This window comes from Melozone crissalis, unplaced genomic scaffold, assembly GCF_028551555.1.
Source record: "Melozone crissalis strain CALT ecotype California unplaced genomic scaffold, PUWL_Pcris_2 ptg000045l_1, whole genome shotgun sequence".
In the NCBI taxonomy this organism is placed as follows: domain Eukaryota; kingdom Metazoa; phylum Chordata; class Aves; order Passeriformes; family Passerellidae; genus Melozone; species Melozone crissalis.
The window spans coordinates 22,169,908-22,186,614 of NW_026535823.1; the positions used below are offsets into that span (position 1 = coordinate 22,169,908).

Sequence of the window (16,707 nt, forward strand, 5' to 3'; positions counted from 1 at the left end):
TGGGCAAAAGCAAAGACAATCCCATCTTTAGCAAGAGCCAGCGGGAGGGGAGAAGGAGGCTTGACAGGAAAAGGTCAATGTCAGCTGGACCATCACCTACAGCTCCTGAAGTGGTGACTTCTGAACACTGACCTAACATTACACACCACTTCAGCATGGACAAGAACAAATTCTCATCCAAGTCTTTACTTCCAGAGAAGCATCAACAACTGGGAAAACACTGCATGACTTCTTACAGACAAGCACATTGAGTGCTGTAGAAGAGGGTGATGGCTGTGTGCAGCTTAGCCATATTAGTCACACCAGTTCAGGGCACTTGAAGATGTTTTCCTACATTTCAGAGCATGGCCTTGAGGTGTACAGCAGCCCAGGTCAGAGCAGCAGAGCTCTCTCACACCAGGCTCTGCTCCAGGGCTTTAGCTGGACATCCACCAAAGCCCTCCCACCCCACAACCCAACCCTACAGTGAAACTCAGCATCTGGAGGCTGCTGATCTAACACATTCCTCCCAGCCACATGCTGCCCAGCTGGCTCCCCACTCTTCTTCCCAGGCTTGAGTCAGCACCCAGGCTGCCTTCTGGTCAAGAGGGCCCCAGTCATGGGGGGATGGGAAGGCAGCCCTACACCCCAACAGCACCGAAGGAACCCCAGAATGAGACAGTTGGAAAAATAACAAAGCCCAGCCAGGCAAAGACATACTTCTGCAGCAAAAACAAGACAGCAACATTAACCTTCCTCTGACCAGCCTGAGCTACATTGTGCACAGATCCATGCTGCAGGGGCATTCACAGATAGCAGCAGTTTTTGCTTTGGCAGATTCAGAAAGCAGCAAACTGCTGTTTCTCAAGCACTCAAGTTTCCTGAGTCTCTATTCCCTGCTCTGCCATACCTCAAATCCCCATAATTTCTGAAAAGCAGCAGTTCCTCCTGGGCAGGTGGCCCAGGACCCAGCCCACACCCACACTCCACCCCAGCCATTTTTTGACAGGGTGGAGTCACTTTCACAACAGAAGCCTTGACACACATCCAGCCCTGAGCACTGCTCTACCAAAACAGTTGGAAACAATCTGCCATCTGCTTCATCAGCACACAACCATCACCCTCTTCCCCCAGCACAAACCTGCTACACCAGCTGCTTCTCCCAGCCCTGCCTTCAACCACCCTGGGCAGGACCAAGCACCTGGAAGAGCTTTTGCTTATATTGAGTCAAGAAAACAAGAGAACAGAGCCATTTCTCCTTCTGTTTGTTTATTTGTGATAGAAGAGCAGCCCAATCTGACAGGGCCTGGCTCCTTCACCTCGTCCTCGAGGCCATCAGCATGTTTTGGTTACAATCAGAGCAGGTGTTGGGCACCAGGCCAGGAGAGCTGCTGCACTGCCTTGCTGAAGGACAGAGCACATCTTCACACAGGCCCAGTCAGATCCACAAAGGCAAGACGTGCTCACTTAAAACTGCCCTCAACTGTGCTCAGGCAAGGCCAGAGCAGGGCTGGATCTGAGCAGGAGAGCCCAGGAGCTGATTTTAGGGGCACTTATTGCTCAAGTCTTGAATGAACAGGAGTGGAAGTGGTCCAAGACTTGGCTGAGCTTGGTCTCCCCCACTATGGAGCAAGCCACCAGCTGCCTTAGAGGATCAGGTAAGTGTGGCTTAAGCCCACACTGAGCACCCAGCCCAGGCACAAGGACAGCAAGGCAACCTGGGCTTATCACAAGGGGGAAGCCTTTCAGGCTGTCACAGCCCCTGCTATGTACTAGGCACAGGGCATGGGTACCGTACTGGGCAGGTCTGGGCCCTTAAGTCCCACAAGTACTGCCCCTACGTTCTCCACTGACACCTGGGCACAGATATGCCAGGGCAGGGCTCCCAAGCTGGGCACACAGGGACCAGAAGGGACATGCAGCACTGTGGCATGGAGCAAAGTGGCACAAGGCATCATAGAGCAGGAGCACTCACATGAGCTGGCAGTAACGAGCAGCCAGGGATGAATCTGCTCATCCATACAAGCTCTTGTGAGACAGGGAAGAGGAGAGGGCACCAGGACAGGAAGCGGTCTCTTCTTTTGGTCCTACTCAGAAGGAAATGGCCCCTAGGCAGAAGAGCCAGATGTAGGCACTTGGGGAAAGTTCCTTTGGAAACACTGGAATGGGACTGCAGCCCCACAGCTGTGATGCAGGCAGCTGCCTCTCTGCTCAGCAACACTGAGAAACAGCACAAGCCCTCCCAGGAGCAGAAGTGGCCCATAGCTGCTCAGAGCAGAGGGGCTGAGCGTGCAGACAGGGGGCAGCAGGACTGGGCACAGGGGTACAACAGTCTGTAGGCACTTGACTTGGCTAGTGGCACCCAGGAGCAGAGGGACAGGTCCCAGCTGCCTCTGCCCCGGGGCTCTCATTGGCTCTGGGAGCACTTTACCCTCTAGTTGGCTTTGACCTTGCCATTGGTGACAGTGCCATTTTCATGGATGCTGCTACCGTTGTGCTGGGCTGCTTGTTGAGCCACCCTGGGCAACCGCTTGCCCTTGGTGTAGGACTGGTACCAAAAGTTGGAGAAGAGGATGAAGAAGATGGTCCCATAAATCCAGATAAGGTGAATGAAGATGGGGAACTGGTATTGGCAGTTGGGCATGAAGTAATACTGGGAGATGTGGACGGAGACAATCACAAACTGTGCCTGGGAGCAAGGCAGAGTAAGAACAAGTTATTAATGGGAGCAGGGTCAGGGAACCCACTAGAGACCTTATTTTTAAAGGCAGCACCTAGACTCCTTTCCCAGTCTAAAGTAGAGCTCCTTATGGTGAGGCATTCAGCAGCAGCTGGAAGAGGCAGGCACAAGTCTCAGAGCAGCATGTGCCTCTCACCCTCCCAGCACAGCTACAGCCCAGGAGCTGAACAGCACCCACACCCCAGCCAGGCTGGTAGGGCTATCAGAGGGCAGAGCTGCTAAAAACTCAGAGCAATATGCTACAGAGGAGACTACTGCTGCTGGGGCTGCACCTTTCAAAGGTACAAGGGCTGGCCTGCCCTTCACATCAGGCACATGTTCTGCTCTAACCCACAGACTCACCAGCTGGATGGCTGTGATGTGCTTCTTCCACCACAGGTACTTCTGAAAGGCAGGTCCTGCTGCTGAGAGCCCATAGTAGAAATACATGACAACATGCACCATGGAATTGATCATGGCATGGAATGAGCCCATTCCTCCTGTTAAGATAGATTTTCTTAGTGTAAGTCAATACTCAACAGCAATCAGCTACGCAGAGCTGCTAAAGCCCAACAGGGCCAAAACCCCTTCTCAGCATGCTGGGGTAACCCTACCCAATCCTTGCACCCAGACAGTTGCCATCTTACCTGGACCAAACTTGGCTCCCCACCACCAGCTCCATGGCAGAACAGAGTGGTGGAAAAGGTGCAGGAATGTGACCTGCTCATTCTTCTTCCGCAGGACAAAGATGACCTGCAATGAAAGCCCAACAGCATTAAGAACCTGCAGCCTGGGAGCAGCTAGAGCAGGCTGGGCCACTAATCCAGTGTGTGCTCTCAATGATGCTTCCCTCCCCCCCCACTCATTGTTATCACCCATTAGGTCACCCCACAGCTTCCAGAGCTGAAGCATGTAAAGAGTGGCCTCAGCACCAACATTCCAGGGTGGCCTCCTTGGCAGTGATGCCAGACAGAAGCACTACCAGGTCAGACTGGAAGGGCTGCAAAAGCACCTACCCCAAATACACTGGGCTCAGCTCCCTGCCCAGCAAGTGGTGAAAAGGCCTTCTCAGTAACTCACCGTGTCTGTCAGTTCGATGAACTTGGAGAAAACAAAGAGCCAAGCAACACTGACCATCTGTAACAGAACAAGTTAACATCAGAGACCTGCCCCAGCCTGAACAAGCCCAGAGAGTGAAGGGCTTCATACAGTTATCCTGGCATGAAACCAAGGCCCAGAGACTACACATCCTCTGCCTCAGGAAAGGCAGGAGCTGTGACCCTGCCATCCAAACAGAAGCACTAAAAGCCCCCCCACTTATCAGGAGAGGGATGGGGACTCACCCTGAGGGCCTTGGGGTCCTGTGAGAAGTCCACAGGGTCACATCGCCAGGTGTACCCAGTGAGCCACCCTGCCATCAGGAACTGCAACAAGAGCGTCATCAGGGTGAGGCCTAACACATCACCCACTGCACATCAAGTTCTGCACAGAAGGACAGGGAACAGCCAGGAAAAGGGCTCCCCATCACCCACACAGCCTGCACACACTGCTTTACACATGCCCGACCAAGCTACCAATAACTCACCTCATAGACTATGTAAAGGGAGAGTCCCACCAGAAAGAAGTTGTATAGCACCATGAACTTCTTCAGGTTTAGAGGCTTCCTGTTGGCCATTAGCCGGGGACCCAGGGATAGGACAAAGTAGACATATCCCAGGAGGATGCCCATCACGAGGAACGGGGACTGCATCAGCGGGTAGTCAGCGATGCGGGGGTCTGCAGAGAGAGCCACAGTGCACAGCAGTCAGCATCCTCAGCCCAGCCTGCTGCCAGCACTGCTACTCCACAGGGGAGGCAAGGGCACGGCAATCCTGCTCCAGGACACGAGTGCAAGTAGGGAAGCAGTCTGGGAGCAGAGGCTGGTGAAGCCAGACTCAGCACAGTATAGCCTGAAACCATGCTGCAGGGCAGCCTGGAGATCATCTGCCCAGGAGAACACAAGTGCCCCAAAACAATTTACCCAGGCACTGATGCAAGACAGCCTCATAACAGACAGTACAAAACCCCCAGAGTTGCATCTGTGTAAGGGCAAAGGCAGGATGCAGTTACACCAAGGAATGCCTCAGGGATGACAGACCACCCCCCAGTGCCTCTGGCACTAAAGCATGTAGTGCTACCTGTCTGATAGCTGGGCAGAGCCAAACACTGACCTGCTTTCTTCATGAAGTCCTGGTACATAGTCACAATCCCCTCCATGGTGGTGGCAGTGTCTCTGTGGAAAGAGGCAGGGAAGATCAAGAAGCTGTTTTCCCAGGACAGCAGCCTACAGAGCACAGCCCTGCAGATCAGTAAACCCCAAGCCCAATTTCAGAGAAACAGTCATGCATCTGCCCAGTGTTGCTTTCAGCTGATCACACACCAGAATCCACTTTCCAGCTGAGCTACAGGCCACCCCACTTCTCACAGAGCCTGGCTCTGTTTCTCTCCAGCTCTGCTGGGAACCCCATCATCAAATGCCAGCAGTCCTTCCCCTCACTCAAGGCAAGAGCCCAACATTTCAAGCCAGCTAGGAAAGCTTCCAACCTCAGCACTGTATCTCCAGCCCCTTAATCTTGCTCCTGCTGTACAAGCTCAAGCGTTATCACCCACAAGCATCACGACACTGCCAGCAGCATTGGCAGCCATATCACTCAGCACTTGTCTGTCTGACCCTGGAGCAGAGATGCAGGGCTGGCCCACACTCTCCACAGCACAGTGCCTTTATGGTCAGCTTTGGGCTCCTGCCAACTGATTGCCACCACAGAAGCAGCACATCATCACTGGCAGTCCCATTACATGAGGAAGGAAATCCATAGGTTCAGAAACAAACATCAGTTTCTGAAGTCTAAGTTCCTGGTTTCACATCCTTGCACAAAACCCTCTGGACAAGAAACTACTACCACGTAACCTAGTACCTCAGGGGCCAGGTGCATCCTGCTTGGCAATGGCATTTCCACTCCCCTCCAGACAAGAGAAAGCCATGTGATGGAAGGCTGCAGGGAGAAGGACTGGCACTCCCCACACTTGCTCATCCTCAGTATGAACACACACCAGAAAGTGATCTGGGCAGATGCTGTCCAGAAAAGCAGGAAGGGCTCTCACTGTTGCAGGCAAGTTTTAAACACCCTCACCCCTTCCCTGTGCTCTCCAACCTCTCCCCAGCCCACAGGACACCAGAGCAGCAGGAAGGGAGGCAGAGCATAGGCCCAGCCTCACCTGACTCATCCATCTGCAAGGGAGGCATTCCCCACAGCTGCTACCAGACACTCCACCTACCCCTTCCCTCCAAGAAGGTGCACTGGAGTCACAGCCCACACATGGCCTGGGAAAATGGGTCCCCAGCCCAGTCTTCCCAGGAGGTATATTGCTGCCACCACCAGGAAGCACATGGCCTCTTCCAGACCAGCAGCCAGCAAGCTGAAGCCAGAGTACCCCTCTTCCCAGAAAGGTCCCTGAGTACTCAGCAGCCACTGCCACCTCAAGCCCTCACCAGCCAACACCAGCACTGCTCCTTCAGCTTCACAGCAAGAGGAAGAACTCACTGCCATCTTTGCTGCAGGCAGGGTGGCAGCAGACACTTCCTGTGCAGAGCTACCAGGCACCTCCATGGCAGGCTTTACCAGCAGTAATATTCAGGGAGGCCTGGCACACACCATTCTGGCTCACCATTCCCTGCAAATCAGTTTGGTGCAGCAGTGGTGCTGGCTGTGTGCCTGCCCAGTCATCCCCTCTGCATTCCTCCAGACTGGGGAGTGCCACCTAACCTCTTTGCAAGGGCAGCAGGCAGGAAGAGGTCTCCTCCTTCACCTCCATCCTCCAAAACACCCATTCCCCCAAGCAAGGCTCCAGAGCAGCCTGCACAGCCATGCAGCCCAAGCACAGAGCCCAAGAAGTTTTGCTGTGTTTCAGAAAGCACAGAAGGTGGCTCCTTGTGCCATCTTGGAGGCAGATAGAGCAACAGGGCAAAGCCCATTTAGACTGATCCCCCCACATATCAGGGGCACCTCAGCAGCACAATACCTGTTCACCCTCCCAAGCAAGGTTTCAAAGGGCTTTATAGCAAGTAATACTCACTTGTAGTATCACTGTGATGCAAGTAATATTTAAAGTTCTGGGTGCTGCCAAGATAATCCACTCACCATGTGCAGCAAAGGCCAGCTGGAAGTGTAGCAGGAACTATTGCATCCTTAAGAGACACTCAAGGCTCAGCTGTGGGAAACACAGTAAGCACAAGTCTGGAAAGCTGCTGAGCTTTATGTTGCTCTAATGGCTAAGAGCAAGCTCCAAACTTGTCTGTCTAGTTTCAGCTTTCAACCACTACATCCAGCTACACCTTTATTTGCTAGATTGAGGAGCCCTCAAGAGTCAGTTCCCAGCAGAGGCACCTGACTATTCAAGGTCTGTGTTTATCTTATCAAGGTGAATGAGTCAGCCTTACTACAGGTCCAGGGCAGAGACAAAAATCCTGCTGAGTTCTTGCCTATTTTGAGCAGGCCAGGATGAGAAGAGAGTGCCAGCTGTCTTTGAGCTCAGAGCTGCATCTCACACTGCAGGAACACACTTCAGCTCAGACACTATGGATCACTTCCCTGACCCCAGGCCAAAGTCTCCAGTACCACTGGCCAACTAGGACCCAGCTCAAAACAATGCAGGGGCCATGACAGCTATGCCCCCCAGCAGGGGGAGATGCCCATTTCAAACCAGGACTGGCACAGAGGTGCCCACCAACATGAACAGTAACAAGTCTGCCTTATTGCTGTTTTGTGAAGCACCTCTACACTCCTACAGCCACACATGCCACAGAAGTTGGGAGGCATTGGACTTGTCCTGAACACAGGCTCTGGGCAAGCACCAGGATTTCTACAAGACAGAAATAGTAGAATTATGCTACTAGTACAATTATAGGCCCTTATGGAAAGGACCTATAAGTTTTCCTTGGTTTCTCTAGGCAGAACAACATCCTGCTAAATTAAGCTAACAAGCAACCACATCTCCAGAGAAACCCCTGAGGTCTTCAGGTCTTTGGGAGACCTGGCATCTGTCCCCACTGGCATGCTACATCATCCTACATCAAAGTGGCCAAAGTATGCCTTGCTCAGTGAGCGGATGCAGCTATGTCTGGCCCTCCTCTGTCCCTCAAGGGGCAGCCACTGACCTTGAGGAGTTGACAGCTGAGCAGCAAAGTGGGAGTTGCAGGGCACACCCAAGAGTTACCTGCACTAGGCAGGGGGGTGTGAGGTGCACTGCCTGCCTAAACCATGCCTGCTCCATGCCAGCCTTCCTGCTGCAGGCAGGGGTTTTCCAGCACAGAGCACCAACTCTCCAGGAACCTGAGCTCTTTGACACTTTGAGAGGGGTTCATCATCCAGACAGGCATCAGCTCTTGCTGCACTCCACATCACACACTGCAGGTGTCCACAGCTCAGTGGTTGGATCTGTCCTCTCTGCACATGGGGGACACTTTAACTCCCCCTAAATCCTGACCTTCTTAAGCAAGGAGTTGGGAAGAGATGCAGAACCCAAAACCGAGCCTTGAACATCTGAAGAGAAATCAAGCAAATAGGTCCAAGCATCCCAAATGAGCGGGAGCCCTAGGGGCCCAAACACACCCTAGATGATAGAGAGAAACCTTGCAACACATCTCCTATCTCTCAGCAACAGGGAGTCGCTTCCCCACGTCACACAAAAAGTTCCCACTATTTGCAAACTAGGGTATCAGGCCACAATCTGCTCCAGTAACCAACACCAAGGATTAAATACTTGCTTACACCAAGCAATGTGTAGACTGCATATTTCCAGCAAGCTATACAGCTAATTAGTGCAACTTCAGCAGCAATAGCAAGGCCTTTTATGAGCAGCCCCAGTGAGGCCACAGCACTGTCAGAACCACGACACTGACAGAGACCAGAGTTAGTTTTGTTACCAGCCTTGCAGGGCACACATCTCCCCACACAACTATCTGCAAGCACAGACTCTGCCCCAGACATGGAACACTCCTACTCCTCAGCATTCAGGTCAGAAATCAGTCCTGTAATAAGTGCAAAAGCAAACACCCCCATCTCCCCACTAGTTTAATTAAAGGCAGCACCAAAACCATCTGGTAGGTGGCCACAGAGCTGCCACCCCAGGGAGAGCTGGCAAAGGGCCCTTGCTGAACTGGCTGAAGCAGGCCTGGCCCTGTAGGGCTCCCCAGGGAGTAGCAGCCCTCAAAGGTCAGGAGATAATCAGTTGGCCAGATGTGAAACTAACTCACATTCTGACCTACAGGCTGGCAACAAGGCTTGCTGCCTGATGCAGCTTTGAGCTCCACCACCTCTCAGGAAGAGGTATCTTCCTCCCCCAGCTCCTCACCACAGCACCTACCCAAGTGCCTGGCATTCCAGAAAGTCACCATGGGGTCCAGCAAAGGCTGCACACAGCCCCATGTGCTCATGGGCTATATTCCCCTGCAGAAGAGTGGAACTGATGAAGCCAGCCACGGACAGGGGTGTGGCTGCACACACAAGGCTGGCACCACTAAACATCACCACCAAGAGCTGACAGCCACAGCTCCAGCAGCTTTCCTGAGCTCATGCACATTTATCTGCCCCAAACAACACACAGGCAGCAAGGCAGTCAGAGCAAGACAAGAGAGAGAAGGAGCCCAGCCAGCAATAAGCTGCAAACTCCTGTTTTCTATCAACTCTGCAGTGGGATCACTCTAAGACTCAAGTGTACAGTGAGGCACAGAAAACTGAATTTGGATCCCCACTGCCTGCTGCTCTGTGCTCAGTGAAAGGGAGAAGGGCCTGTAACCCGGCAGTACACACTTATTTCACACACAGCATCTCCTAACACCTGCTCAAACACATGCAGCACAGGCCACTCAACAAGAGAACTGTATTCAAGTACACTTGCATTCCTGTTAATAATTTCAGCCATTCACTGAAGACTCAAGTTAAGATAGCATTGTCCACATGCTTCCAAAGTAATGTTTTTTTCTCAAAAGAAATCAGTATAAAGACATGCGTGTCACCAGCTCATCAGCCACAGAAGACAAGTCTGGCAGGACAACCAGAGCTTCTATGTTAAATGTGGAAAGTCACACCAACAGATATGGGCAGTAGAGCCACTCTGCTAGCCTGGCACCTCAGCTCTGAGGACTTGGGGCAAACTCTGATTGGAATTTGAGAACAACCATTCCCAGCACTCCAGTCACAACTTAACTACAAAGACTGCAAGGAAATTTTATGCTAGCAGCACCAGATAAGTTTTCCTATTTGAACCCTATCCATTAGTCACTTCCTCTGGCTTGCATGCTTCATGCTGAGTGCAAAGGACATGGCTGACAACCTGGTACCCTGTGCTCTACACCAGCACATTGTGAAGTCAGTACAGGAGGCACTGTGAGACATAAGGGATGCCAACTCTCAAAGCTGTGATATGTAACAGCTCTTGCAAGAGCTGCCATTGCAACCAGTGAGGGAATCACACTGGCTGGGTGCTGCTCCTGGCACATTGGACCCAAGTGGCAGGAAGTGCCCTGCCTGAAGCTGGGCAGTTTCCTCATCCTCACCAAGTGTGTGTTAATACCCTATCGCTCTCTCACGCAGTGCCTGTAAAACCCTGAGGCCTTTGGACAGCATCCTACAAACAGGTTAAGCTCTCCCCTTCCCATACTCACTGGAAGCAGGGAAAGCAAGAGGAGACTCCCAGATTAGCAGGAGAGCTCTGACTGACAGTCAGTGTGGCACCTCACAAGCTTTCAGGGAAAGGGGACATCCATTGCAATAGGGTTTGGTAACCTTGTACAAAAATCAAGGCAGATAACCAGAATTCAAGGTCCCACGTGAGCACACCAAGAGCAGTAAGAGGTTTAATATGCACAGCACACTTTTTGCAGAGGCAGCACCTCCTCAAGCTGTGAAGAGTAGGTTTACTCCTTATCACATTCAAAGCTGGTGGCTGCATTTCAGAGAACTGGTATCAGTAGAGATGACAGCAGATGACAGGAGAAAAAAAAAACAGAAAAGGCAACATTAGAAAGAAAATCTGACATAGCAAAGAACAAGGGAGTAAAGAAGTGAAGGAAAAAAGAAACAGTATGAGATACCAACAGAAGTAGGAAAAAAAGGCATTTCCTTTCTGAATAACCATATTGATCTGTGTCACTCCCTCATACAGCACCAGGGGAAGGTAGAGATGGCTGAGCTCCCTCTCTGAAGTGAAAGCACCCAGCAGCTCCCCAGAGTGCACAGAGCACGCTCAGGAAGGACAGAGCTAGGCCAACTCCTAACACCTGCATCCAAAATCAGGTCAGCCTTCTAAAGCCACCTAGCAAAGAAACAGAGTACCTCTATCTGGAGGTGGGACAGGCTGTACCACAGCACTCATCTCTGGTTTTAATCACTATGCAAATGCCTCAATACAAGGCTTCACCTCTCTTCTCACAGCCCTGGCTGTAATCATGACACAGTAATGATTAGTGTGCTCTGCCCCACTCAGGCCTGTGCATTAATTAGACAGGTACAGCAAGACAAGATGGACATCAAAATCTACAAGGCAAGATGCAGAAAGGAAAGACTCACAAACTCCCTCCAACAGCTTTGACTATTCAAGAAGACCAGGCATGAACCCAGAGACATTTCTCAACAAGACAAGGGGCCACTGCCTGGAACTTACCATGGCACCAGCTTTGGGTCCTGCACCCTCCACACCAAGAAGGCAGTGCAGTCACACAATCTTCTAACAAGAGAGCAGGACGTTCTCTGACAGAATGAAGATGTCATAGTCCAGTAGCACAGTACATGCACCTAGAACCCAACATGCCTGAGGCTTAATGGTTACCACCTTCGAGGAGGTTCACAGCCTTCCAAGCACAAAGAAAGTGAAGTGTGAAGCCTGGCTATCTCACCACAGGTGTAGATTGACCGCTCAAAGTCAGTGCACTTGCTTCTACAGCTGTACCGACAGGGAAAGCCTCTAGGGTTAAATAGAAGCAGCATGAGTTCTAGAATGTATGTGCACAGAGCAAATTTTAAACTATGAGATCAAGCTAGCTGGTCTGATCCACAGGCTAAGAGAGCTCCTAGCCACAAAGCTGGAGAACTTGCTGCCAGTGACAGCTCACCACCCCAACCCATCCCAGAGCAAAGAATCAACCCTATGACACACGACATCAAGAAACATCAGACCCAGTTACCACCTCCACCACCCTCAAGCCACTGAAGGCTCAGAATGCAGACAACAGCCTGATGGTGGGGAATAGGCTGTGGCAGCTGCAACTTGTCATCTCTGAGCAACAGCAGCCCCACAACTCCTGCAGGGAAGAGTCCTGGCTCCTGGGGACCGTCTCCTCCCTATAAGAGCCCAAGCTGCCTCACCTGTTTGACTGGCAAGAACCAGACTTTCCAGCCCAAGTACTCCCACCATCTGACAGCCAGCAGGGCCCAGCTACCAGAACTCCAACACAAAAGCACAGAAACACAGAGCATCTCTTGGGCCATCACAGGCACCACTCCCAGTATCCCTCACAAGCATCTCAGGCTGAGTGTTCACTGTGCTGTAACCCCCAGCAGAAAAGAAGAAAGCATTCACCTGTAACATTCAAGGACAGCACCCAGTAAAGCACCTGCCCCTGAGACCAGTTTCAAAAGTTCCTCAGGATGCAAAGCTTTTCTCCACCAGGAGAGAAAGGAGACACTATCCAACTTCAACAAGCTCCCTTACATGTGGTAAGAGACACCTCTAGGTCAGAGTGAGCTTTTACTCCTTAGTGTCAGTTTTAACAGTACTTTCATATTAACACTTCTTCCCTGAAGGACCTCATTATCCCCCCCCTCCCAAGTGGCTTTCAGGAAACAAAAATAAGAATACAACATAAGGCAGGACCACAGAGGCCCAGGCTGTGTGGGTGGCACAGCTTAATCCCCACAGCAAGATGTAGCAAGTAGATGCTGCAACAACTGGCATCTTGCTGTTTCTCATAGGAACAGGCTATTAGCAGCAGCTCACACCCATGAGCTAGAGGGGCTTCCTAGGAAAGAGATAAGGCACAGCAGCCTCAGCCAAGCCCCAAGGACTCAGCCAGCTGTTGGACTCTAAACCACCCTAAAGAAGCTGCCCAGCAGGTCTGGTGGGAAGGTCAGCTCCATCCAGCTAGGAATCTGCCCTGGCTGCATTCTGGTAGAAGAGAAGGTGGTCAGTTTGGGACAGCACAGCAGGACAGATGCACTGCTGCACAGGCAATCCTGGCCTCCAGGAGGGGAAGAGATGCTCTGAGGAAATGCACTAACAGGTAAAACACCCAGTGTTATTCCACGCTGCCCACTGAGCATAGGAAGGAGTATTCGCTCCACTTCTCCCTCCCTGCCTTTAGGACTTCAGAACCGACATGATCAGTCACAGGGAAAGCACCTGACAGCCCCTCTGCAGGCAGCAGCCCAGGCACCGAGGCATAGACTGCCACCCCCAAAGCTTAGCCTCTTGTTGCAATGCCTATTTATGCTGCCTCATTTAGTCTGTTACAACGTAAAAATAAGTAGCTTTCCCAGCTTTCCCTTCGTTACAACAGAGGAACTGGCCCACGTAAAGAGTTCTACACACCATGCCCTGAACTGCCAGGGCTTATCGAGCCCGCAGTGGTCAAGGAAGCACAGACCGCTGTGAACGACCACACCAGTGCCAGGTCAGCCCGAGGCCAGGCAACTGCTGCTACCAGGGGGGTGACAGTGACTTCCTCCTGCTTCTGCTACCAGGGGGGTGACAGTCACCGTCTCCTCCTGCTGCTGCTGCTACCAGGGGGGTGACAGTCACCGTCTCCTCCTGCAGCCACGTTCCAGAGCGAGGGCCAGCGGGAGGCCAAGCACCTACACGAGCCGGCACTCAAAGCTGACATTGTGTCGCAGCAGCGGGGGAGGCCTGGTACTGCCACCCTGCCCGGGGGAGGAGGGAAGAGCCATCTGAATGGTTACATTGATGCCGACTGCTGGGGAAAAGAAAGCTGCCCGGCCGCCGGGGGTTGCTCGCGCCCCGCTGCAGAGAAGCCCCAGGAGACCACAGCCCTCGGCTGCTCGGCGTACCCGCGGCTCAGCCCGGAGTCCGTGGCAGGAGCCGGGCAGAGCCCCGCTTAGCCTTGCTGCCACCCCTGCCAGTCCCTCTGGCAAAGGCCCCGGCCCCGCTGCCGCCGGAGGGAGCGCCGGGTCCCCCCGCCCGGGCGGTTCCCGGCCCGGCTCGGGTGTGGCGCCGACGGGCCCGGAAGCGGGGCCTGCGCGGCTGGAAGGGCCGCAGCGGGCCCACAGAGGCCCCGCGCCGCCGCCGCGATGCGCGCGGGTTCAGCCACCTTCCAGCGAGCCCGCGGGGCTACTCCGCTGCCTGTGGAGCTGGGACGATCCCGCCAAAGCGCCAACAGGGCGATGCCGATCTCGCTCCTGAGGCTGCGCAGCCGGCGGTCCCTGAGCCGGGAAGCAGGCGTACCCCGGGCTCGGGCCACCGGCCAGCAGCGGCGAGGCAGCCCCGTCACGGCCGGCACCCAGCGCGGCCTCTGGCAGAGGCCGGTGTTTGTGCCACGGAACACAGCGTGGAGGAACAGTCCTTGCCCCCGGCCGGCCGAGAAGGCATCCCAGCCTCGCATAGAGGGGCCGGCTCTGCCCCGAAGGAGAGCGGCCGACTGCTCAGGGAACGGCACCCTTCCCTGGCACCCTGGGTGCGCTGAGACAGCGGCACCAGGCTGTGAGCCAAGGAGCGCTACAGCTCCTCACAGGACCCTGTTGCTTTTGAGAAAAAACCACAAACCCAAAAACCACTTCAACACCTCAACTCGGACTCCACTTGCGTCCCTCCGTCTGACACGGGCAGGTTTGCACACCGGTGGACTTACCACACGGTACTGCGGGTGCCCCCCTTTCCGGAGAGGTGACAGCCTCTACAGCCGCACCCAGCGTGATCGCCCGCCATGGGCACGTCACAGCACCACAACACCCATCCCACCCATCAGGCCACGGCCTCCCCACCCTTGCGCTGAGGAGACATCACACACCTCCTCCCATGACCGTGAGCATCCCAGGTGAGGGGAAAATGGACATATACGCACACGAGCCTCCTCCAGCACACGAGTTAACAGGTGCCAAGCAGCACATGGCATCCCCGGGGCAGGACCCACCATTCCCCGCAGCAAAGCTTAATTCCCCAAAGCAGCTAAACCCTGCTAAGGCCTCCTCAGCATCCTCCGGCTCGGCAACCACCTTCCGAAGCCGCCTCAGCACATCCCAACGACCAGCCTCGACCCACCGGTAACCTCGGACACCTCCACCCAAACTCCCCCTCGCAAACACGCCAAATAACCGCTAGAACAGACCAGACACCTCCCAGCCGGGCCCCTACGAGGCCAGAACGAGCCCCACACCCTCCACCCCACGGCCGCCGCACTCACCGCCAGCCGCACCCCGTTCTGCCGCCGCCACGGCCGCCCCCGCCATTAAAGCGGGAAGCCCCGCCCCTTCGTCGCTGCCGATTGGCAGAAAGTGCAGAGTCCCACCCCCTTGAGAGTCGCGGCCAATCAGCGCGCCCATCGCGTCCCGCCCGTTCCGTGGCCACGCCCACCGTGGTGGGGCTTGAGGGTCCGGGCGGGCTCTGCCTGTGGAGCCAAGCGGTGTGAGGGGAGAGTGGAAAATGGCTGGGAAAGGATACGGGCTGCGGCAGGGTCAGTGAGCGGTGCGGAGCGCTGGCTCGAGGGTGGTGGTGACGGCATGAGGGAGACCCGTACAGGTCCGTAAACCTGGGGCTCACAGGCTTTTATCCCCCTCGTGACACCGCAACAGGCACCGCGAGCTTTCGGAGACACCGGGCAGAGCCCAGACACGCCGGCCCGGACCGCGGGCAGTTTCCAGAGCGTTTCCGTCCTGTGGCGCCTCCACAGCCAGGCCAATCTGCATCCTAAAAAGTGCCCGGGACTTGAGTCGCGCTCGTCTGCTCTGAAGGCGTTTTCAGAACTCACTATTCTAATTGTTAGGAATCATCTTCTCATTTCCAGCTTAATTTGATTCACGGCTGGTTAATAAACACTTATTCCTGTGCCAGTATTGTAATTTATCTCACCACGGTCCTGCCTTGGTGTTCGTGCTGCAGTGTGTTTGTAGACTGCAATCATCTCCCTCTCAGCCATTACAGGGAAGACTAAACAAGTTTTTCCAGCATTTTCTTACTAGTCTCCCTGTTCCTGCCTCTAATGCCATGGTAGCTCTATTTGCTGTTCACATTTCCCCTCCTGAGGATGGGTGACCAGGAGCAGTTACACACTTGTGCTCACCTAGTGAGAGTTTCCCACCTGGACACAGGCAGGGCTGCATTTGCAGAGGCAGGTCAATGTCTCTTCTGGTGATTTTCTTGCCCTTTTTTGGTGGTACAGCATTCATTTACTTTCCCCTACATTGTTAATGCACTACAACATTCTGATTTCATCAGATTACACCTAATATTTATGCCAGTCCTTAAGGAAAATAATTTATAAAAATATCCACAAAGTACCTCAGTAGTAACCCGTGTGTCCTGATATGCTCCCTTTCCTCAATCTTTGCTTTTGTCTTGACCCAAACCACTCCTTCCCACATGGAATTCCTGTGCTTGTTTCTGCCCCAACACCTACCATGGTACCTAACTGGTCAACTGGTCCCAAGGTTCAGAGTTGCTTGCCTGGAAGACACACAGGGCCTATAGCTTTATAGAAAGGGGGTTTTTTTAAGCTATCAAGTTAGTCGACAAAATAAGTGTTATTTTATCCTCCATTTCATGCCTGTGTTCTGTGTTACTCTTTAACTGGATACTGTTAACACCAGACTGGCGGAGCCAAAGCAGTCTAGATTGCTTTTCTCCCTTGTTAAGTATAGGCATCAGCCTTGTTTGTTACTCTTCACTGTTTTTCTTTTTTGTTCTTTTATTTTGCAACATTATTTTTAGCTGATTTGTGTTCCAATTCAATGGAAACCTTGCTACAA

General features: G+C 53.4%; 1 protein-coding gene across 2 annotated transcripts; it reads right to left on the reverse strand.

The window, feature by feature from the left end:
- Positions 1-1,240: 1,240 nt before the first annotated feature.
- Positions 1,241-15,169, reverse strand: ELOVL1 (ELOVL fatty acid elongase 1). Of its 2 annotated transcripts, none has more exons than XM_054285809.1 (8): positions 15,147-15,169; positions 4,909-4,970; positions 4,284-4,474; positions 4,042-4,122; positions 3,779-3,835; positions 3,346-3,451; positions 3,062-3,198; positions 1,241-2,668 (listed from the first exon to the last, which is right to left on the reverse strand). In XM_054285809.1, exons 2-8 carry the CDS (start codon positions 4,952-4,954, stop codon positions 2,414-2,416), a joined length of 873 nt encoding a protein of 290 aa, XP_054141784.1. In that variant the 5' UTR covers positions 4,955-4,970; positions 15,147-15,169; the 3' UTR covers positions 1,241-2,413. The 2 variants fall into 2 exon arrangements, with proteins under 2 accessions (XP_054141784.1, XP_054141783.1); XM_054285808.1 differs by lacking the exon at positions 15,147-15,169 and adding an exon at positions 6,812-6,936.
- Between the last annotated feature and the right edge of the window lie 1,538 nt (positions 15,170-16,707).

Excerpts from the sequence above, each read along its gene's own strand:
- ELOVL1 (XM_054285809.1), bottom strand. The coding sequence starts at position 4,954 with ATGGAGGGGATTGTGACTATGTACCAGGACTTCATGAAGAAAGCAG. Across the intron at positions 4,123-4,283 it reads CCCTTTACATAGTCTATGAG|TTCCTGATGGCAGGGTGGCT; the intron begins GTGAGTTATTGG and ends CTCTTGTTGCAG. Across the intron at positions 2,669-3,061 it reads ACATCACAGCCATCCAGCTG|GCACAGTTTGTGATTGTCTC; the intron begins GTGAGTCTGTGG and ends CCTTGCTCCCAG.